This window comes from Fonsecaea monophora (assembly GCF_001642475.1).
Source record: "Fonsecaea monophora strain CBS 269.37 chromosome Unknown Scaff88, whole genome shotgun sequence".
Taxonomy (NCBI): Eukaryota; Fungi; Ascomycota; class Eurotiomycetes; order Chaetothyriales; family Herpotrichiellaceae; genus Fonsecaea; species Fonsecaea monophora.
The window spans coordinates 13,441-36,499 of NW_019174019.1; the positions used below are offsets into that span (position 1 = coordinate 13,441).

General features: G+C 51.8%; 8 protein-coding genes across 8 annotated transcripts; 2 read left to right on the forward strand and 6 right to left on the reverse strand.

Moving 5' to 3' along the window:
* Positions 1-590: 590 nt before the first annotated feature.
* Positions 591-4,450, reverse strand: AYO21_09210 (pre-mRNA-splicing factor rse1; the record flags this gene model as incomplete). The annotated part of the gene is made up of 3 exons (XM_022659148.1): positions 591-1,908; positions 2,154-4,158; positions 4,207-4,450. 3 exons carry the CDS (start codon positions 4,448-4,450, stop codon positions 591-593), a joined length of 3,567 nt encoding a protein of 1,188 aa, XP_022508505.1.
* A 787-nt stretch (positions 4,451-5,237) lies between these two features.
* On the forward strand, positions 5,238-6,626 carry AYO21_09211 (hypothetical protein; the record flags this gene model as incomplete). The annotated part of the gene is made up of 1 exon (XM_022659149.1): positions 5,238-6,626. One exon carries the CDS (start codon positions 5,238-5,240, stop codon positions 6,624-6,626), a length of 1,389 nt encoding a protein of 462 aa, XP_022508506.1.
* Positions 6,627-7,074: 448 nt separating this feature from the next.
* AYO21_09212 (hypothetical protein) lies at positions 7,075-7,620 on the reverse strand (the record flags this gene model as incomplete). Its single annotated transcript, XM_022659150.1, has 1 exon — positions 7,075-7,620. The coding sequence occupies one exon, from the start codon at positions 7,618-7,620 to the stop codon at positions 7,075-7,077; it is 546 nt and encodes a 181-aa protein (XP_022508507.1).
* Positions 7,621-8,965: 1,345 nt separating this feature from the next.
* On the reverse strand, positions 8,966-11,062 carry AYO21_09213 (hypothetical protein; the record flags this gene model as incomplete). Its single annotated transcript, XM_022659151.1, has 1 exon — positions 8,966-11,062. One exon carries the CDS (start codon positions 11,060-11,062, stop codon positions 8,966-8,968), a length of 2,097 nt encoding a protein of 698 aa, XP_022508508.1.
* A 1,369-nt stretch (positions 11,063-12,431) lies between these two features.
* Positions 12,432-13,528, forward strand: AYO21_09214 (hypothetical protein; the record flags this gene model as incomplete). The annotated part of the gene is made up of 4 exons (XM_022659152.1): positions 12,432-12,507; positions 12,587-12,876; positions 12,997-13,213; positions 13,356-13,528. The coding sequence occupies 4 exons, from the start codon at positions 12,432-12,434 to the stop codon at positions 13,526-13,528; spliced, it is 756 nt and encodes a 251-aa protein (XP_022508509.1).
* Positions 13,529-13,869: 341 nt separating this feature from the next.
* Positions 13,870-15,187, reverse strand: AYO21_09215 (chlorophyll synthesis pathway protein BchC; the record flags this gene model as incomplete). Its single annotated transcript, XM_022659153.1, has 5 exons — positions 13,870-14,000; positions 14,069-14,464; positions 14,525-14,863; positions 14,920-15,003; positions 15,070-15,187. 5 exons carry the CDS (start codon positions 15,185-15,187, stop codon positions 13,870-13,872), a joined length of 1,068 nt encoding a protein of 355 aa, XP_022508510.1.
* A 2,074-nt stretch (positions 15,188-17,261) lies between these two features.
* AYO21_09216 (hypothetical protein) lies at positions 17,262-17,582 on the reverse strand (the record flags this gene model as incomplete). Its single annotated transcript, XM_022659154.1, has 1 exon — positions 17,262-17,582. One exon carries the CDS (start codon positions 17,580-17,582, stop codon positions 17,262-17,264), a length of 321 nt encoding a protein of 106 aa, XP_022508511.1.
* A 1,443-nt stretch (positions 17,583-19,025) lies between these two features.
* Positions 19,026-22,361, reverse strand: AYO21_09217 (hypothetical protein; the record flags this gene model as incomplete). The annotated part of the gene is made up of 1 exon (XM_022659155.1): positions 19,026-22,361. One exon carries the CDS (start codon positions 22,359-22,361, stop codon positions 19,026-19,028), a length of 3,336 nt encoding a protein of 1,111 aa, XP_022508512.1.
* Between the last annotated feature and the right edge of the window lie 698 nt (positions 22,362-23,059).

A 23,059-nucleotide genomic window follows, 5' to 3' on the forward strand; every position in this document is an offset into this window, starting at 1 on the left:
ATTACAACAGCCACCACGCACGCACGCGGCAAAGATGGTCTCGTACTCAAAGATCGGCAGGTGAAAATTTTATTCTGGTCTCATGCGCTGCGTCAAGCAGGCATCCAGCTCAAGATCAAGCAATGGGAGCAAAAGAATGCAGATCGAGCGAGGTAAGAGACGGACATCGCGGAGAGATGTGTGCCAGCACGGCAATGGGGCGGACTTGTAACAAAGAGATGGGAGAAGAAAATAAAAGGGAGGAGAAAGAAAAAAGGGAGATAGGGTTGGTGGTAGTCTCGTCACAAATGACTCGACAGGGGCACACGGGCATGAGAGCCTGCGAGAGCATGACACCAGGGTGACGCCAGGTTTGTGTCCGCGTGGTCAGAGGGCAAGATTGGTCTGCCCAGTTCCGAACAGTGTTCGTTTTCTTTTGACAAGAGTATAGCTCGACTCACATTTATTCCTCCGTCACACATTCGGTGACGGCCAAGGGTATCGTCAATCCAAACCCGCTTCCACCCAGATTCGGCCTCCCATAAACACAGCAAGATCATTTTCCCTGGCGCCGTTCATCTCCGGACTGTGACCAGTATCATATGGTAGAATCAATATGCCACTCGTGTCCTCATATCCGAAATCTTCCTCTCAATCTCCCTTACACTTCGGTCCAGCTCTCCTGCTATCATCTGTTTCTTATCATTCGAGAGCAAAAAGAAAGTCTCGCACAAATCGCCATCAATGATCCCTTTGGAGGGCGCGTAGTATGAGCGGTAGATGAGATGATCTCGACCCAAAATTGGGGGGTTGCCATTGTTCGACGCGAGTTGCATCTCCAGAGACTGGAAGAAATCAACGTCTTCGCGACTTACGAACGGCACAAGCATGCCCAGCGTACCCTGAAACCCCGTCCAGAACACCACATCTCGACCACCGGCCACGAGACTCGTCTTCTGGATGCTGGTGGGAATGTCGCCGGGGAAATAGTGCACCATGAGACTCAGTCGATTGGGTGCACCGCTGAGATAGGCTCGTTCATGAATCAAATGTGCTCCTGAGCCATCTTCGTCGGCCTCTTCAGAAGCCTTGGTTGGGCAGCGCAACAACCAGAGATTCCCGAACTTGTCGCCGCCTGCCACAGTTTCATAATCGACCATGGTGCAACACGTTGTCCAGCGAGCAATGACGTCGTCGACAAATGGAATAAGTTTGTTTTCTTGGTACTTGTATACACAGTATGTTACACTCTCCTGGATATCGCTGACGATAATTCTGCTTCCCTGGGTCTGTAAGCCAACGACGATGTTCGGGACTGCTTGAACTTGGCACTTGCGCAACATTTGTTTCATTCCGAGGTCGTAGATGCGTAGATCTGGTCCAATACCTGCTAGGAGCCGGCCCTGGAAAGCAAGCAAGGCGGTTGGAGGTTGCTCCACTTTTGTTTTGTGGATGAATTCGAGTTCCTTACCGTCTTCGTGGAAGCGATAAACATGTAAGAAACCGGCCGAGAATGAACGAGGACTGATCACCAGATCCTTTGCCGTCCCGACAATTAGGAAGGTCTCGTCATCTTGTCCTGCGAATGGCGCTGCTGTGATGCTGGTGGCACATTCATTATCCTCCAGCTCAAGAGTGAAGACGACGGATTTGGTCGTGACTGGGTCGACGATCTGGATACATGACGCCCAGTGGCCGGTCCCACGAGGATAGCCAAACTCTTCGGGAGGGAGTTGGACAGCGTCTCCATTAACAGCCGTCGATTCTGTGAGCAATTTTGTTCTGGTGGCAGGTGCAAGAACGTTGTTGTCTGCTTCAATAACGTAGAACAAGGGTTGCTCAGGATGTTTGACGAATTTCCTGGGCGTGTACGAGAGTGGGATATTCTCTTGCAGTAAGTTTCGGGACAGATCTTCGATCGTAAATATCCTAGAACGGACAGTCAGAAAAGCCAGAGAGGAAGAATTTCGAACAGATTGCGGTTGAGTAACATCAGAAGGAACAATTGGTTGAGTTTTGGAGTCCGCATGAGTCGTTGACTCTCGGAAAGAGCATAGTTATGGGTTCATCACTTGAAAGACTTCGACTTTGGGAATAGAACTTGCCTTAGATTTTGTCCTTGTATGCCCACCATTCCCTCGGGACATTGTTCGCTTGTAAAGTTCCAGACGTACTGTAAACCAACGTAGTCGAGTGGTGTCAGCATGAAGCCGTTTGTTTGCCTATCCGTATATCCAAGCCAGGGCCGTGAACTTAGTGCCATGACGGCATTCTGTCCCTTGACCGAGACGCGGAAAAGCTTTGCCGGCTTCAGGCCCAAAAAGCGCGTTCGCGTGTCTGAAAGCTCACCAGTGATCTCATCTAGCACGGTTCGCAAGTAGACACCTGAGTAGAGACCGATATGGAGATAGAGCGTACTCCCGCCGGATGTGGAGTCAGCCATGGCCATGATTGACAGAGCTGAAGGTGCCGAAGTCAACGCTTGCACTGATTTGTTTTCAAGCGTTGAATCGGGGTCGAGACTTAATATCCTGACTGTGGAATCGTCGCATCCAACAGCAAGGAATGAGCTTCGAACCCGGCCCTCGGGCACCTCTCCAAGTGATAGACAGGTCACGGTTCCGGTCATTTCTCTTCGCTCATCATATTCTGCCAAGGATCCATCAGAGTCCATTTCAAAATAAACAATTTCGCCTGAACTCAGAGCTACAGCGACTTGTCGCTCGTTTGTGGAGGCAGCGACAATGGATCGATGCTGAGGTGCCGGCCACTCGTTCACCCGCTTGTCGGCTCGAATGTGTCGGATACCCTTGGGGTGTACTTGAATCAAAGCATCCTCGCCCAGCTGTTGCACGGCAAGGGTCGGAGCTGTTGAAAGAAAACCCGTGTCTGTGACTTCTTCCACGGTTTCCCCAATGCTAAGCACTAGGGTTCCGGTGCGGAAAGATAGCACGATATAAGCGTCGTACTCGTCTTCTCTTGTCAATTTGGTCGTCCACACAGCCTCAGGCTTGTCAGGGAGCTCAGATTCCACAATCTCCGAAACAGACAGACCGTGCTTGAGAGTCTTGAAACTGCTTCGAGCACCCGATCCGCATATCGAGTAGATCTGTGGCGCATCTTCATCGAGAAGGTTGGCAACTTTGCAGTCCAGTAAGGGGTTTGCAGCATCTATGCTTTGCACAAGGTTGAGATTTGCGAGAGGTCGCACATGGAAAAAAGCCGGGGTGTAAGGTGCTGTTGGATCTGAAGGGAAATCGTCACTCGTGAATTCTGTCTCATCGTCGTCATCTCCGAGCTTTTCAAATTGGTAGAAATGGTGGTTGCCACTTTCGCAGGCCACAAATAAAAACCCACTCTTTAAGATGAGCAGGTTGTTCGCCACAGGCACTGTGTCGAAGTATTTCAGTTTAAGTGCCTTGACCTCACCAGTCGGCTGACCATTCTCGTCCTCGACCATTTCTATGGTGACTTTGAAGAGGTCACCGTCCTCGGTTTGGAGAAGCAAGAAGAACTGGCCTTTCATTTTGTGCATAACTCCCGCCACGATGTGGCGCTTGCGCTCAGGATTCTCGAGCACACCTCTTCTCCGGGGAATTGGCACACGAAAAGCCTCCTGATTTGAGTGTCGGTAGGTGATATTGTCTTCACCACAGACGAGAACGCCACTCGGCCCATCAGATCCACCAGGCACCTGGAACAGCTTGATGGCACTCCTTGCCACAGGCTCAGCCCACTTACGGACAACATGGTTAAGGCCAAGGTCAAGCTCGTAATAGACTAGAAGCTTTTCCACCTCTTCCAGGGCCTGCCCACTGGGATCCTGGTCCACCTCGGTGTAATCGACTTCGAGCGCCGCGAATATGGGGTTCTCGTAACCGACATCAAGGGCTATGCATTCAAAGACGAGAGTCTGAGGTTTATGGGCTTCGAGCGGCGAAGAGATGGTAAGCTCGGCCTGCGCATTTCGATTCAAGACGTAGACCAGCTTGTTCTTTTCGACGGACGCAATCAGACACGCTCGTCCTTTCGGATCGACAGCGAGATATTGACCGGGAATGACTCTTCGGATGCCCGATTTGCCGTAGGTCTCGAGATGGACGCGATTGAACCGATTCTGGTCGCGGAGATATTCGAGGATGGTGATGCGCCCCGAGTCCGAGCCGACAATTAGATAATCTACCAGACATATTAGTATGTCTTGGTAGATAAAAAGATGATACTGACCTTTACTGCTCCCCGCCAGTCGGAAGGCGGCCAGAGACCTGATGATGCCGAAGCAATCCTGGGTGAAGAGAGGGGAGATTTTTCCCTGCGTAGGATCGGGTCTGTGGATGGTGAGCTTGGAGCCCGATGCTGTGATGATCTGCTGCTCTTTTGTACCGGCAAACTGACCCAAGACTGCTTGAGTGATGGCTGAAGGCGGTTGTATAGTCAAGCTATACATAAACATAGAGCTTGTCGTCGCCATGATTGCGCTTGACTGAGGAGAATTCCGGATTGCTTTCTAAATGTGCGTTTACTCTAGGAGACGCCCGGTGACATGGCTGCTTGCATTGTCGCAGAGGATCGAGCCTAGAGTATGCTGATAGAGTGCTTTTCTGAGGTCTTCAATTCTCAGCCATGGTTCATCGAATGGACCTCGCACCGTGCCGCATTTCGCAGACTTTCCAGTTGCGCAGAAAAGTTCCAAGTTTGCCAAGAGCAAGCTCACGCTAGCCAACTGACGGAGGCAACTGCGCCGATAGCCACTTGGCCACTGCAAGTGAGGGAGGGAACAGGGGAGCCAGGCAAGGGAGCTTCCCCTCGCCTCTAGTGTTGGTCTTAGCGGCGCAGGCAGCCCCTCCCTTTAAGTAGAACTGCACAATAAAGGCCCCGGTAATGTGGCCAACCACGGCTAGTACCCGCAGCTTCGTACTTGTAGGCACAAACCGACTGCGCAAAGCCGATCAACTTCGTCACTCTTGCCATCGGATCCATCTGCCAGGTGGTCAGTCTCTTGGTTCTTGCTCTTGATCAGAACTCTTGACATGCCATTCTACGTCCGCACTTGTTCCTCTTACCTTCTCAATTATCCCGACTCCCTCTAGAGATCGTCGACGCCTTATCCTCCCTCGTCTTGCGTATCTCTGACAGATCCATTACCCAACAAGCAGCCCTAATCAGAGCTCCGTTGTCCGATCTGAGCATCACCTATCATCCGTCCCAATTACAAATCCATCGAACGAAAATCGCTCTGCCTGAACGGCTTCGCAACGATGGCCGACAGTGCTGGCGCGGAAGATGCCACTGTCACCTTCCACGTCAAATCCTCGGGTAGCCAGAAATGGACGCTGACTTTGCCTTTGTCGACGACGACAAGTGAGCTGAAGAACAAACTCGCTTCTGAAGAATACGCCAATGTCCCAGCTTCAGCTCAGCGGCTGATTTACAGCGGGAAGGTGCTGAAAGACCATGAAACTCTCGCCTCTCACAATGTGAAAGAAGGCAACACGATGCATCTGGTGAAGAGCGCCGCTAGCAATCAAAGACAGAACCCGGCTACACAATCCTCGTCAACCTCGACTCCAACCTCGGGAGGTGCACCGCAACCCGCAGCTGGGGTGCCCCAAAACCTGGCATCGGGCACTGGGAACGATCCTTTGGCTGGCTTAACGGGTGCCCGGTATGCGGGATTTGCCCAGTTGCCAAATGCCAGCATGTTTCAAGAGAATCTTACCCCAGATGACTTCCTGCGCCAACTGGATAACCCCCATTTCCAGCAGATGATGCGTGAAGCCATGGGCAATCCCCAGGTTCAGGACATGATCATCAACCAGAACCCCCATCTTAGAGCGATGGGCCCGCAGGCGAGACAAATGCTCAATTCCGACTACTTCAGATCTATGATGACGAACCCTCAAATGCTGCGGAACATGATGCAGATGCAGCAGCAGATGGGTATGGGTCCTTTCGGTGGTGCGGGCGGAGGAGAGGCATTTCCAGCACCTGGCGTCACCAATACAACAGAACCGGGCACTGCCGGCAGCACTCCTCAAAACGTACCTAACAATCCACTAGGAATGCCGCCGCAAGGTCAACCTGGCCAGGCCGGGCAAACAGAACAGCTATTGTCGATGCTACAAAATTTGAGACAAACGAATCAAGCCCTTTCCCATCTCTTTGGTGATCCCAATGCCCAGGCGATGGGAGCGCGCAGTGGAGAAGCTGGGTCTGATAACCAAGCAGCCGCTGGCCAACAGACTGAAAATACAGCAAACCCGACGGCGCAGCGCATTAACCCTTTCATGGCACTGTTTCCACAGGCCACAGGACCTAGCACCACATCTCCTCCGCTAAATCCTTTCAATCCCCAGCAGAACCCGTTCCTCCAGAACCCAGAGGCCATGCAACGATTCCTGCAAGACATGAACACTGGGCAAGGTGGCGATGGCACAGATTATGGTGGCTTGTTCAATCTTCTTGGTGCCGGCCGGCCCACATCGCCGCCTGACAGCCGGCCGCCTGAGGAGCGATATGCACAGCAACTACAGCAGTTGAATGAGATGGGCTTCTACGATTTCGACCGAAATGTTCAGGCGCTGCGAAGAACTGGAGGCAATGTAAACGGCGCAATCGAATACCTGCTCAGTCACCCTGCAGACTAGCGATGCGATGCGAAGATGTGTTGACTTCTCGGGAATTGTTATCACAGCGGTAGCGAAGGGCCTGCCTGCAACATACGCCAGCAATATGGTTTAATGAGAGGCAAGCTCGACATGTACAATGTATGCACTCCACAAACAAGTCCTTTCTCGCCTCGCCCTGCCCTTCTAGTTGTCGTTTGTTACTTCGCCAAATCGGAATCCCGTGCTCAGTCCAAGCCCTGTTCAGAGCTATCAGGCTCTTTGATCTTACGCTGGACGTTGAAGGTGTCGAGTGTCCAAACCACATCACGCCTGTCTTCCCAGCATCAATTCGGCACTTGGCCGATGACTCTGTGCCAGCACCTCTTCACTCATTCCAGCATTTGTTCAAAGGCTTTCATGGAGCAAGTCTACGGAGCGCATAATAGTTTCCCGATCCAGGCAGGTTTTGTGCACTACATGTCCAGGATTAACCCAGCGTTAGATCCACGCATAGCTTTCTTCTTCCGACATCATCAACTTCAATCTCTCTTACTGACGATGCATCTAACAGACGTCCGACTCCCTGAAACTTCAGTGCACTCTGGACGAAGCGACCACAGGATGCCTCTGCTCTGTGCACCAGCTCTGGACCACTCTGACCGTTCAGAGCTTCTGGCGAGGCATCACCAATATACACATACACTCTCACATGCTTGATCCAACGCCGATGACGAGGTTGGATGCCCAAGAACAAACTCTCCATGCAGAGCCCGCTGCATACATTGAATCGAGGTGGCGAGTTGAGCAACGGACGAACTTCGTCATGGATCTGGCGGCATACCCTTAGGAAGCGGTTATCGAAAATTTTGTAGGCGTTGAGCGCTTCACAGCATACGCCGGCGTGTTTGGACGTGCACTTGCCAGGTGTTGAGTGGCATTTGCAGGCGTGGACTTGAGTTGGGCCCAGGGCAAGCGTCCATATCTGCCGTCGCAGCTCGTATGGCAGAGCGAGAAGAGGAGGAGGAGGAGTCATGATATGGTCGCAATTGGAGCGGAAGTAGAAAAGGGTCTTTGGTGTTGTAGGGATTGAACCTGCTCAGGTAGAAAACCTCTAAAACCATCAAATGAGGTCTTATAGGCCTGCCCTGCTTTGTCCTTTGTCTCTTCTCCCCTGCGCCAGATAAGGGGACGTGACTCGGCAGTCAATCAGTCTCTCACCCATTGTCTGAGTGGTGCTCGATATTTTCTCGTCTTGCCTCATCACTCATGACCGAGAACGCGTATACCACCCACCCGCTCACTCACTCCATCTCAAAAAAGACCGCAAATGGGTTTCTGGGCGCTGGTGCTCGTCTGGCAGTCTGGGCCGGGTGGAACTGCGGTGCGACGCAGTGCGGCGTGGCGCTTAATCAGCTCCAGAAAAAGGGAGCGCAGAATCGCCGAATTTACTAGGTCCAGGGAAGCCCAGGAGGCAGGGGAAACAGAGGAAGTCGGGCAGGACGATAAAGGTAGATAGATACCTAGGTGGGTAGGGTAGCTAGGGTAGGTGAGGGTAGTGTATACATGTGTGGATGTATTCGGTATGTATGTGCATTTGCTGAGGTGGAGCCAGCCTCGTCTGATGTGCATATTATGCAGGGTTCGCGCCACGGTGCCATGGTAGTGGGTAGGTAGGTAACCTAATAGGTCTAGTAGCAAGATAGGTAAGGTAGGAGGATGACAAGCTGAGTCATAGCTCGATGGATTTGGTGTCGAGAGGAGAGGAGAGTTACTCGGCCCAGAGTATTGCCTTCCAGTACTGCCAGTGTAGAGAGAGACTGAGACTTTGAGACCATCCTCGATCCAGCAATGGCTGGTCAAAAAGTGGACATGGCCGGTTCTTTCCCAGAGAGGCAGGAACTCTTGATTGTTGATTATGATACCTAGGCATGGACCGAGGACATAGGTATGTAGGTACGTATGTGTCGACGTCGAAGCGAGGCCGGTAATACGGCTGGAATGGGTGTTTGCTGTCGCGTTGGTTCAATTAGATTCAGCAGCCAGCTACCTAGGTAGCCGTGGCCTGTGTCGCTGATATGAGACCCTCACTTCCCGTCATGTTCGTCCTCACCTCGATTCAATCGCCGGTACATTCAGCCTTTGTGCAGGGAAAGAATGCTCCACAAGGGGACTGCCCCCCTTCCTATCAGTGACCATATTGACAGAGAAGCTCTTCTGCTCACTGGAGGGGACATGGTGGAATCTGAGGCGAGAGGTCAAGAGAGCGAGAGAGAAGGGGCAAGTGAAGTGCGTAGGAGGTTTCCTAGCGGGTATGCGTTCCGTGAACATTGTCGAAGCCCCTAACAGCTCTCGACCTGGCGATTTGCAGCAAGATGCTTTCAGCATAGAACAATAGTCTGCCAATAGTTGTTGCTGTCGCGCTCGTGTATCCACGGCATAGAATGTTCCATACGGATATTCTTGGCATAGTTTCGAGACCGGTTCAATGTAATGGTGCGCACCCAACCTGAACGGCTGGCATGGCGTGACCAGCGACGCCATACAGGGTGACGAGGCATAGAGCAACGCCACTCAGCCGTGGGATTGCGGACTCCGTACCCATACATCAGGTGGTCGACGTAGCATTCCCCAACCAGAGTATAGAGGCGCTCGTGAAGCTTGGATGGTCGCAGTATACATGGATGGCTGCCTCCTGCAAGGACGAAGATGAGATCGCCCGATTTGATCCCCGCGGGTCCAAGCCCCAGGTCCCCGTATCTGGTCCGAAACAATCGGCGTCCCCCCGTTGTGCGCGAAATGTGCTCGTTCCACTTGTGCCGGCCGTGCAGAAGTACGAAGTCGTGCTCAGTGCCAGCCACCCACTTATTCTCGTGTCGCCATTGCAAGAATTCGTCGAGGTCCTCATTTTGCACCTTGCGCAGATTGAAGCCGCTGTCGTCGGGAACCGCTCCATTCAAAATGGTGCGCCAGTATGTTTCGGAGAAGGACGATTTTACCTTGTCGTCCCAAACCCACGTCGAGCCCCCTGTCGAGAATTTTTCCCAGTCGCTGAAACGGTCCGGAGCATCTTTGTGCTCACAGTGAGGCGGCATAGCTTTGGTTGAATCTGATATCTCGCCCACACAGACGCCCATCAAGGCCAGCCCGAAGTCGTGGACTCTGGCCGATTTCAATTCTTCCGAATTGCATGCGTTGAATAACTTTTCTTGTTTGATTCGGAGCTCGATATCGGCGCAATGGCTTCCAGGTGAATCCCAGTCAGGCACCCAGGTAGGTAAAGCAGTTTTTCGGCCTCTCAACTTGTGAGGGGAAATCTGGCCAAACAATAACAAGGAGTTACTGCTCTCGATCAATTTAACGGCCGTCTCGGTAAACAAGACCTCAGCCGAGATTTCGTACGTAGGCTCAAGCTCTTGTGTCACTTCTGTGGGTGCCAGACCGAGCAACCCGTAGATCTTGTCGCGGGCATCAGTTGCGTAGCTCCTCCGACACTTAGCCAGCAGCTCGATGAAGCCGATCAAGATCTCAGGTTTGCTCGGAGGATTCCAGGTGGTCCACTTCCATGTCACTTCCTTGCTATCCTGTGCGGGATCCGTGTGCAAATAGAAACTCCGCAAGTCTTCGATCAGGTCCAGGCTCTGGCGCATACACGCCACCAGGTCCGAGAGATGTTGGACATTGATGATCTGTCTTGCAAGTCTGAGTAATCCATTTTCTCCTGAGCTTCGCAGGAAGTTGTAGGCGTCTAGCATTTGATGCAGAGGTATCTGTCTGTGACCAGAATGCAGGAAAGCAACAGGACCGAGGATCGCTTCCTGCAGAACCCAGACTCGGCTCCACCACGACCGCTGGAATAGTTCTTTGAACTGAAGCAGATGCTTCATGCCTTCTTGCAAAAACGTTGGCATGGTGTCAGCGAAAGTCCGTTCCCGCATAGCGAGAGCGATGTAGATGAAGAAATCGAACGCAAGGTCGTTTTCTGGTCCAGCCAGTCCGAGCCAAATCCTCGTTGCTTGCGCATTCTGATAGATCTTCTTCATCGTTTTGACCTGGTGGGCGCGCTCGCGGTTGTCGGATTGATTTATTGACAGAGCATCGATCCACAACACTCGGGCCTCGGAGGGCTTTCGAAGGTGTCTCAGGGCTGCGGCTAGATTGGTAGTAATAGGGGTGAGAACCCCATTGAGTTTGACGAAATCGACGCTACGAGGATCGCCCCATGCGTACGACAGACCCTCGTAGTCCGGCACACGCTGGCCAAATGAGACTACCTTCAATGTGCAGACAATTTCGGCATCAATTCTCGCGGAGGGTTGTAATTCCACGAGTCTAATCTCCTCAAGGTCGTGGTCGAGCGGCGAATATATGGCATTCACGACTTCAAGTTCCAAAGGGCTAAGAGCCGACTGGACAGAGGTTCGACTATGGCTCCATTTTCTCCATGAGACGAGCATCCGTCTGTGAATGTCTGCCATGTGTAAGACTGCATTGGAAGGTCAGAGAGGAAGGAGCTTCAGTCTGGATATGAGGCAACAGAGAGTTCAAACATCGACACCTAGGTAGGATAACAGCATCTCAGCCAATGTTTGTAGCTCGAGATTGATTGAGGACGAATACCAGCTGAAGCCGATACATCTCTGGAGGTTGGAGCAGTGGCAGTGCAGGGTCAAGCCACCACCATCGCCCGGAAGTACCGTAACAATGCTCCTATGCAATGGCGCAAGGGGACGACAACAGCTCCACAAAAGACATGGATTCCGCGTAAAGAAGGCATCGAAGAAGAGAGCAAGGCGAACAACAACAACGTGTCTGATGGCCGTGTGAGGGTGAGGATTGCACAAGTCAGATCCAAAGTTCCACCAGGTGCATCTCAGTAACCAATTGCCTGTGCCTCTTTTGGCCCCAGGGACTTTGGGCTTTGGGACTTTGGTCTGGAGTCTTGACCGCAGTTTCGCAGGGTCCAAGCCTGTTTGGTCTTGGATGGCAGCCCATCAAGGTTGTTCACGTGATTCATAGCCTGGCACATTCCCTCGCCTCGTGCTTTTCAGCAACCTCACCGAGTACTCGATACACGCTGACAAAATCGTCGAGTTATCCTCCGTCTTCAATCATCCCTCATGTATCAGCTGGAGACATGCCTCTTGCTCTGTCGAGCTAGCAGGCGCCATGTCTCCCGGTACAGCTCATTTGATGAGCTCGTCTCTCGGTATCAAAGGCGACCAAGTCGGGGTTGATGGAACACCTCTCCAAAAGGAATGATCGACCAAGGTTAAAAGAAAACGAGGAGACGACACGCAGCCAGCTCTGTACATCATGACCAAGCAGTGGTGCCCTAGAGTATAGATGCTACATCATCGAGTCCAGATTGATCTCTTGACTCTCTCCCCCGGACGATCCACCGATTGAATGGTGTCTCGTTTCTCCCAAACGCTTCCTACCGCGCAGACGAATCGAAACATCAAATTCAAGATTAGGAATCTAACGTCCTCTTTACCGTGTTGCCGTTGCTGTCCGTGGCATTGGACGCTACCGCAAAGGCCCAAGTCCTCAGAGAAAGGGTGCGTATCTGTGAAATGCCAACCGAACATGGTATTCCGTAGCCTGTCCAGTTCAAGCAGGCTACAGCCGAGACCTTTATTGATCGTCCAGAAGGGTGGTTTATGAGAACTGGAAATGAGGCTGAAATTCGACCATCCCCGAGTTTCGGTGAAGCTTCTCCGTTATGATGCGGGGTAAATGAAAGTGTCTGATTGAATAAAGGTAACAACCGCAGCTTCAAACAAGACAAACGAAGTTTCGTCCCCTTGTATAGTTGGAATATATTTATCGCCCCGAATAAAAACCATGGCCACCCAGACTCCTCGCGTTCCAACGTCACAGCTCTTCTCTTTAGAAGGTAAAACAGTGGTTGCCACTGGAGGTAGGCGAGGGCTCGGAATCCCCTCAATTGGACCAGTTGAGGCCATGATGGCCATGTATACTAACCGTATTCGACACAGGTACCGGCGGCCTTGGGTTGGAAATCTGCATCGCTCTTGCAGAGGCCGGGGCCGATATCGTGTCCATCCATCTGCCCCGCGACCCCGGCCAGACCACGCTGGAAGAAGGCGTGAGAAAACTCGGCAGGAAAGTTATAGGGTTCGAGTGCGATGTCGGAGACTCGAAGCAACTCCGGGAGACTTTTGACCGCATGTGGAAGGCGGACGTCGTGCCGGACATTCTTTTGAACTGTGCGGGCTTGAATCGGAGGGGTCCCATTGAGGACATGACCGACGACAAGATTGACCTGGTTAGTGATGGTCGTGGTCGTGCCAGCCAGCCAGCCAGCCCCCTGGCCAGGCGCAGCGCACGCGTGTATCTTTCTGAGAGAAGCATCAAAGGCTAACACACATCTCATTTCCAACAACAGATCTTCTCGGTCAACCTGAAAGGGGCCTACGTCGCCGCTCAAGAATTCGGACAACGTTTAATTAAACTCGGTCGGCCGGGAAAGATTATCAACTTTGGCTCTTTTACGTCTTACGTGGCAATGACCAACGTCTCGGCATATGCGGCGACCAAAGGAGGAGTTTTACAAATGACCAAAGCTTTCAGTAATGAGTGGGCGTGCCACGGAATTCAGGCAAGTATAGTGTCATGTTCATACACATGACAGTGTCCTCTCTCTCTCTCTCTCTCTCTCTCTCTCTGGGGCGGATACCTAACGTCAATGACCCCCTTAGGTAAACTGTATTTGTCCCGGATACTTCAGAACACCCCTATCACAAGCACTGTTGGATCAGTTCCCCGAAATGGAGGAATACATTGTCAATCGCACGCCGGCTGGGAGATGGGGCAATCCTTCAGACCTCCGAGGGACAGCTATATTTTTGGCCTGCCCGGCGTCGGATTTCGTCACTGGGACAAGTATAGTTGTCGACGGAGGGATGATGTTTCGATAATGAATACCATTTCATTGACCCGTAGCTATAATGAGGCATCTGACACCCCTTGGTAATAAAGTGCCAGCAGGTAGATGTTCAAAAAACCCAGAGTACTTGTCTCGTTGTATAGTCCTTACTGATTCAGACCCACATTTAGAGCTACGATCACGTTAGTTGATTGGCAGGAGTGACGTTATTCCGTACTCGTAGTACTGAGAAAAGCTAGCTTCACTACCGAAGTGAGGAGCGACGTGTCTTGGAACAGAACGTAATTCTTTTCTACGACGGGAGATTTGGTAGCGGCGGACGAGAGAAGTCTCTCATATCTAATCAACGCTGATCCTGACACTATATCCTTTCTATGCATGCGGGTCGATTAGAATCTTTATGTGCCGGTCTTTATTTTTCAAGAGCTCCTCGAATCCCTTGGAGACAGCATCCCTCAAGGGGATTTTAGAGGTGATCATTTTTTCGGGCTCCTTGAGCTGGCCTACCCACAGCTTTTAGCAAGGTTCCAGAATAGCTTTAGGAAGACGTGTGTGTGTGTGGGAAACTCACCACTTGCAATGGCGTCAATGACCTCTTGGAATTCCTCGCGCGTGTAGATATTGGAGCCGACGAGGTTGATCTGTTTCCGCGTGATGACATTTGGCGTCTTGATGGTCAGTGGCCCTTCGTAGATGGCGACTTGCAGGATTTGGCCTTTTCCCCGTGCGCTGGCAAGCCCGACGTCGAAAGCTTGCTGGAGTCCAGCACAATCAAAGACGGCGTGAACGCCCCGTTTGTCTCCCAATGTCTGGCAGAAAGCTGGTACATCTTCCTTGATGGGATTGAGGACATGCTGTGCGCCCGCTTCCGCCGCCTGCGCAGCTCTCGCTGGAGAGGGCTCGGAAACCACGATGGTTTCGATTCCATGAGCACGCAGACAATGAACCACTGCTAATCCGATGGGACCTTGGATATGTCAGATACGTTTGCTCGAATGTTGTGGCCCCCAGAGAATTCATGACCGACCTGCTCCAAGCACCAGACACAGATCGCCTGGTTTCACCGCGCTCTTCTTGACGGCGTGCCAGCCTACAGCGAGGGGCTCAACCAGCGCGGCGACATCCAACGGGATACTGTCGGGTATAACGTGAATTTCCCTCCTCTGGACACAGACATACTGCGCCATCCCGCCACCCCAGCCACTGTACCCGAGGAACCCCCATTTATCGCACATGCCGTATGTATTCTGTTGACACCAGTAGCATGTACCGTCGGTGAGGACCGGGAAGACGGCCACTTTCTGCCCTGGTGAGAGATCGTCGACACCTTCTCCCACAGCTTCAATCGTGCCGGAAAACTCGTGACCTGTTACAGCTTGAGTGAGCCCAGATCGCCAGAAATTCCTCAATCGTTTAACGAACCGATGACGGACGGAATGGTCTCGCCCGTAAGAATGTGAGGCTCGACGGGCATGTTCGCGGGACCAATCACATATTCATGCAAATCTAGAAACCCCCTCTAATCAGCTCGATAAATCCTACTGGAAAGACCTGTCTCGTTCAAAGTCGTACCCGATCCGCAAATTCCAGCCCACGCATTTTTCACCAAGACCCATCCCGGTTTCAGCTCGGGTTTGGGGATTTCATCGACGCGCAGGTCTCTATTGCCGTGGAATCGGAGAGCCAACATTTTTGTCCGACGTAGTTGAATTGTGAAAAATTGCCCAGTGTCCACTCTTGGTTATGAAAAGCAATCTCAGAGACGATACTTGGATGTCTGACAATATATTGCCCCCAAGAGAATACATTCTGTGCCTCGGGCGATCAGGATGGGGAGATTTCCCCGCGAGTTCGGCCAAAAAGCCATACAGGTGTGGAGAGAGGAGAGAGCAAGGCTGGCTAATGTATATTCGCGGACATCGATAGCCATCGTCCCGAGGTCATATTCGCCGCAATTCTACCGCACCCAAGTTGAGGCTGTCTCGTATTGATATAAACAGTGGTCAGTCCCGATTGCTGCTCCAGGAATAATCGACCATGCCAGCCATGGTGTAGGAAGGCCCCCAGGTCAACGACGATGCCTTTGCGACAGGGCAGAATGGGGTGTCTCCAGAACCGGCATCCGCAAACGGAAGATGTTCTCCGGTGAAATGAATCCAGTGCCCACATACACACTATCGAGGAAGCTGCGCGTCGTCATTATTGGAGCCGGGTCTTCCAGACTTATGCTAGCACACAACAAAGATGCGGGTGAGGTGCTCCTGGTTAGATTAATAGACTCCAAACCATCAGCCTGGAAATGAGACAGATGTATGGAGGGCGTGCTGCATGCTTTCAGGAAAACCGGAGCTACCACTACACCATTCGAAAGGCTCGAAGTCCTGCCACAACCGTGGATGCAGATTCACCGTCGCAAGGCAGAATGCATTATCAAGCCCCCGAATCTTTCGATCGAAACCACCACGACTCAATGTCCGATTTGGCCTATGCTCGGGAAGGCCAAACACTTGTCCACATGATGGGTGTGCTCTTCTGCGAAGGTAGCCTAATGTACTAAGGAATAAGGACAAGGCTGAGAACTAGGATCTTCTAATTAGGAGTAGGAGTGGTGCAGAAATTGGGGGTAATGGTCCAGATCCGTGCCCCGGGAAGCTGTGAGCCCCGCGCTGCCCCTCTTGAGCATTCTTAGAGTCGCACGGCATCAAATACCTGTTGTCGTAGTTCCTATCTTGAGGCTGATATTCAGACATCGCGCTACCGGTACCTCGTACGAGTACAAGTTTCCTCACTGGACACGTCAAATCGCCACGTGCTTGTCATGTCATGTCATCCGTCCAACACTGCGCAGACAGGTCCTGCTGACTGATGTAAAGAATTCCCCTGCAGCTCGCAGCCCAACGTTTGACGTGTGTCACTATCCACTATTCGCTATTCGCACAACACTTTTACAAGTCACCCAGATCCTGCGAGTTCCCACACGCTGCGCCGCCTGAAGCCACTCACTCCCTTTGGTGTGCTCGAAGCCTAGCCTCTACGAGTAGATACCCTGCCGCATGGTCTCCGTTGTCCCTGTCCCGCTTTGTCTCTCCGCAAACATTATTAGCCAGCAGAGCAGAGCAGAAGGGATCAAAGGATCCTGTCCCCACGAGCGACCTGGTATAAGCAAGGGCCTGGTCGATGAGGGGTTCTCCTCTGCTAGGCTAAGAGCTGGATTGCCTGTGAACTATGTATGAAGGCGGCGTCAAAATATTCAATATCACATAACCGCGGTGAGACGGTGCAAGAAGAGATACAATTAATGTGGACGAGTCTAGCAAAAAACATCATCCCTATAGTAGGAGGACTTGGAACACCATGGGCTATTCGTGCCGTAGGACAAACAAGGCGAAACACGCGACAGATGGTGGGCCATTCTCCTTTCGCGACGAGAGACTCATGTGCGAGATAAGACGGTAAGACGCAATTCCACATGCACATGAGGAGGTCCGTCCACGTGTCAAGAGATTGAGTCATTGACGAGCCGGACGGACACGAAAGTCAGGTCAAGTCTTCTTTGGTGAGGCTCAAGGAATATCTGCATTGTCTCTGCGACCAGCGTTCTATCTCTGTCCGAGCTCGTCCATCACAACCGACTCTTCCCTGTCCTAGACCGTCTTGTTAGCAACGGAAACAAATCTTGTGGGGAGGGACCTTTGACGTCGTGTATATATACCTCTTTTAGGGTTGTTCTCGTCCTCCCACACATACAGAGCAGCAGCGGCAACTCACGAAGAACCAACAATGTCACCCGCGATGAAGAGCGGGGACTTGTTGCTGAAGTTGGGCACGTCGCCAAACACGGTCTGGGCCTCCTCGCTGCTGAGCGCCTTCTTGAGCCCGTCGGCCGTCTCCCAGGTCAACAGGGCCGAGACGCTGTAGGGCTTGGTCCCGTCCGGCGCGGCTTGGAATTGGATCACCTTCCACCCCTGCAGGCCGTACTTGCCCCATTTCTCGCTGACCAGCGGCATGTGCGTCTTCAGGTAGTAGTTCATGTCAAAGGTGGCGCCCTCCTCGGCGGGGTACAGGACGGTAGCGTTGACGGCCATCTTTGTCGTTGATTGTTTTCGCGGTGGGTGAAGAGTGGGTAATATCTTATCGCTGTGGTCTCGAACTGGATGGAGAGGGCGCGATATAAGCAAGTTTTTGGGAGCAAGAAGTAAACAACCCACAACAGTGACAACGCTACGCTGGTTAAATAAGGTGAATGTCACACTGTTCGAGGGAAGAAAGAGGAGGTGATGTTATTATAGTAATCCCGTTTTACTATCACCCACCAACCCGCCATCCACCCACCCATGCATGGCCAGAAAAAAAAAACCCCGTCTGTGCCCTCACTTTGCCCCTCTCGAGCACTTCGGCGTCACGGACGCGAGATACTGGCGATGAGCGGGGGCTGACTGATTAACTGACGATTGACTTGAGTGTGGACTCCAATCCAGTCTCGTACGTACCCTTGCACCATATTATGCTCGATAAGCTGGACAACGCTCATCAACACCAGATCCTCAATTGTTCATCCTTTTCCCCGCACTCGGCCAGATTGCGACTATTGCTGTGGTCGACCAACAGAGAACGGCGGCAGTTCCTCCTCCTCTTCCTCATCCACCCACTACCTTTGCTCCTTTTCCTCCTTTCCGTCCTAGTCCACGCGGCCCTGCTTAGACATGCGCATGTCCAAGTCAACGGCATACCAATACCAACTAACCAACCCCGCTACGAGTACGTCCCTCCTCGTCGATCCTGGTTCCCGATCCTGTAACATTGTAACCATTATCTGGGCGTCCTAAAACCGCACCAGATCCCTGCTCGCTGCACTCTGTACATCGGCCTTTCGTCCGGCCCTTTCCCGAGCGCATCGTACAGGAGGGGGGAAAGAGACGATTTTGAAATCCAGCCCCCACGGCCCCTCTCCCCGGCTCGATCTCGGAACACTAGCACTTCGTGAGAAGGTCCACAGTGTGGTTTGGATAGATAGACGGATATGCAATCAGATGGGGGATTTCTGGATGGTTAATGGGTAATGGGCAACTGGATTTGTCGATTAGCTGGCAGGCTGGCTACCAGCACCACCACCGCGGCCGCATTTGCCGCACGCACGCCTGAATTGGCTTGTACCTTGCGAAGGCCGCCGGGGCACTAGGGTGACGAAAGTGACGTACCTAGGTAGGTACTGTATGTACTGAGCAGAAAGAGGTCTATGACATGACTGACTAGTACATGAAATATAGTATATGTACCGTATATCCACTACATCAGGCTCAAGAGGACTTGGTTTCCACTTGTATCGCCCCGGCATAGCGTAGTGTTGTGTAGTGAGCTACCTAGCTTTTCCTTGTTCACTTTTAACTAGACGACATCTTTCCATCATTCTTTCGTTGGGAAACTATCAGTTCGGGCCGGATCAGATACATCGTACGGATACGTGGATCGCATCTCCGTCCTCCACCTCATCTATGCATCTTGCCCAGGGTGACTCGCATGCGCGACCTTTATTCCACCTCGGTCTCCCCTCCTTGGGCCAAGACGCCCACAACTCTCTGAAACAACTCTGTCGGCGTAGGTACTTGTGCCGATGAAGGGAACCTCAGCACTGCATCAAGCCCGCCCCTGGCGCCAACATGCTCATCTGCAGTGCTGGGAGGCAGAGCCGGCAGTTCCCCATGCATGGCAGAGGCTGATGGTCCCAATAGACCCTGGCGACCGAAAATACTGTCCAGACTCCTGGTGACTTGCTCGGTTTCCTTGCCTCCACCAACTGACTTTGTGAATACCCCGGTACTTGGCCGAACAAATCGGTACTGATTTCTCTCATCAATAACCAAGTATCCCGGTCCCGTGGTCAGGGCAAGCAGTCCCTTGACCATTGCCGTGAAAGAACTTTCATACAAAACCTTCACTTGCACACCTGGGCCACCTGAGCTGTCACCGGACAAACCTAACAGCACTAATTTGGTCCCCCTCGGCTTTTCAGAGCGCGAAATACACAGTGCAATCGTGCCGTCGAATTTATTCTTCGCAAGGTAAAACGGGCTCCAGCTTCTTGGTGGAACGTATTGTTCGTCAAGCTGGAGGGGCGACGAGACCAATCGATTCGTAATCGTGTCTAGAATCGTAAGAGTCTGTGAGAGACATATGAGATAGCGCGAATGAAAAAGGAGTTTTGCTGCACTGCTAGTCCTAGATAGAAGAGAGGGCTCGGAGAAAGCGATTCTGCCTGTGCTTGGATCGATGAGATGCACGAAGCGAGTTCGAGAATGTTTGACCGTGGCTCCAGGAGGTTCCAGCGACAACTTGGACCGGGTCTCAGGCCAGAACCAAGCAGCGGCCACTACTGAGCCGTCGTCCGAATAGGCAAGGGCTGCCGATGTTGCTCTTGTTTCGATGCCTTCGGGCCCGAGGGGCGTGTCATGATCGCATCGGATCGTCCTTGAACAGCTCCACGTGTAAAGCTGCTCGTTGGCCTTGTTCCTGACCGAAACTCCATTCCGGTGACGCGCCTTGGGCGACCAGATGCGAACGGTTGCATCGCTGCCAATCGTGGCCAGTTCTACTTTCGTGGGGTCGAACGACATACCGAGAACAGAGTTTGTGCCCGCTGTATGAGGCTCATCGACCCTGGTCACCTGTTCGAAGTTGTTGTTCTCTTCATTCCACAACCATAGTCTCAGACTAGTTTCGGTCGATTGGTGCCGAAGATCCGGTCTATCGGCACGGATGTACATACTGTCCAGATCTTGTGCATTGGGTTGCCATTCATCCACTGAGGCCAACCATCTGCCATCGTGGCTGATGGTGATATGCGTGACAGTGGGTTCCTTCACTGGCTGTCCAGTCGGCGCAGCATTGGACGCGGTGACCATGTTTCGAGTTAGCGCTTGACGACCGGCCTGAACGTTTGTTTCGACATCGTAGACTTGTAGCAGTGTAGCATATCGCCCATGAAATGGACCTGTTGCAGCCGCATCAGAAGGCACTGCTGCCAATAGTCGACCTTGAATATTTGGGTGAAGGACAATTAGGCTCGAGTTCTTCTGAGTTGACCCCAAAGCCAAGCCGCATACATTCGTTGATGGTAGCAGGTCGGCCGTGGATAGAATCATCACAGAATTGTCACCAAGGCGTAGAGCATAGGAAGACCCTACGGCTGAGACGCTGAGATTCAAGATTGGTGTTGAAAGATGAGGCAAGTACTGCCTCTGGTTCGAGTCCAGTTGCCAGATAACGAGGACCGTCTCATTGCCACCAGAGACAATATAGTTTCGATCTCGAGACCATTTCACAGTGTTGACGGCCGTTCGATGCCAATGGAGTCTGCGGCCAACAATGTCATCTGTCGAAGCTTTGTTCTTTTTCTCTTTTCCAATCAGTTTGAAGAGTATATCCTCATAGAGCATAATGACCCCATCGTTGAGACCAACCACAACATCGAGGAAGGGAACTTTTCGTGACGTCTTAGATTTGCCTTCGTTGACCTGAGCGTCAAAGCTCGTTATGAATCCTGGCAAGGTGATTTCCCTCCACGTGTAGCTGAGATCCGAATGACCTTCTGTTGTAGCTTGACAATGACCGATTAAGAGTTGGTCCTCCACACATGCCAATAGCACGTTTCCATCTGCGCAAGATCTGATGCATGGTGATAGGTTGGTCCTCTGCAGCACAGTTTTGGATTCTGTGAAGGTGCCATGAAAGGTGTTGACGGAGTAAGCGGCAAGGCGCTTAGGGCCTTGCACATCGTCTTTCAAGACAAGAATCGTCTCCTTCTCTTCTTGTTGAGAAAGTGGAAGTACTTGCCGCAGTCCATTCCCCGTATCGTACTTTCCTATTGCGGCGGCTGTCGTCCAATCCCACAAAGACACCAACCCTTTCGAAGTGGAGACGTACAACTTCTTCGGATCAACCTTCGATAGAGAGCAGCTGGTGATATCGGATCTGTTGTCAACTTGGAAGCTTCTAACCAGCAAGGATGTCTTGGTCGAATACACTCGAATTTCAGAGTGTGTTGGCAGGATCAGATACTGGTCATCAGCGGTTAAAATTGGATCTTGGTCGATAAACATGCCGCCATTGCCGGAAGATAATCTGAAGCCGCTGCTTTTCAGGTTCGACTTTTGCGTCTTTGATTGCGCGACCACTTTGGACTTTTGCTTTGTCAATTGTCTTTTCTGCTTATTCTTGACGATCTGGTCTGATCTGTCTTCTCCGGCAAGTTGTTCCACCTTTTGATTCTCAATGCTTGTTTCTCTGTCCTTCAGTAAAGCGACCTTTCGTTTCCTTGGCCTCTTAGACTTGGCTTTCCCGTCAGTAGTTAGTTCGTTGACCAACACTTTCGATTTTGACTCGGACTTTTCGGACTGTTTACCGTCGGTGCTTGTCAGATGTGACTGTATATGGCCAGGTTCTGATTCCAGTGGTTTGGGCTCCTTCTTGTGCTCATTTGTATTGACCAGAGCCTTTGGTTTTCCGTCTCTTCTCTTGTTAAGTGCAGCTTCAACTGCCTTCACCTTCTGTGACGATCCTTCTGAGTTGTGCTTGGAGGGAGGTCCCTTGGTCGGAGTCTTTGTGGGTGTCTGCTTCTTCGGTTTGCTGCCACTAGAAGCAGTCTCTGGAGTGATTTCATCATTGATCTTGGAAGTGGGATTTTCAGAGTCATTAGAGGGTGTCGTTTTCAGCGCCGCAGGTGAAGCCGTCGCATTCAATAGTGACGGTGTGTCTGTGACCTCGACTTTCCCGCTCCTTCTTCGTCTTTGGCGCTTCGGTTTCTGCGAGTCGCCAATATGATTGCCTTCGAAGGCAGTGTCGGCGTCTCGCTTTGTAGGCTGTGACATCTTGAGACAGACTTTGGCGGACCAAGCAAAGGATCGGTGCACGCTTCCAATTGCTGTACAGGATATGAAGCGAAATCAGAAACTTTTTTTCTCCGCACCAATTTCGTGGAAGGTTTTCCGGACATGTCACGTGAAGAGAAATTGCGGAGAAGAATTTCTGCGACTTTTCGCAGGTGAGTCTCCCGCCATCCTTCGCAAACACAACCAACATAGCGAGCCAGTCGTTACTGATTCCCTTACGATATTGTGCGCTTGTTGTACTGTCAAAGGTCAAAATGATTATCCCAATACGATGTTTCTCCTGCGGAAAGGTATTGCGCAGAGCCACTAAAGTTGAAACGTGGAATACAACAACTGACTCCTTCCGCTTCTTTCAGGTGATCGCTGATATTTGGGAACGATATATGAAGCTTCTCGAGGGTGGCATGCCTGATGGGTTAGTATCTACGCGGTTTGGCTTCATATCCGGAAACGAATTCTAACATTTTGGTCCTTCGCGTTGTAGCGAAGCCATGGATCAAGTTGGCGCGAAACGATACTGTTGTCGGCGCATGCTGATGACACACGTCGATCTGATTGAAAAGTTGCTACAGTATGTTGATACCATTTTTCTGCTGTTGGGTGGCGACGAGGAAGAAGAATCGAAGAGAGATGCAGGACTGACAAGAGTTGGACAGATACGACCCTTCCGAACGAAG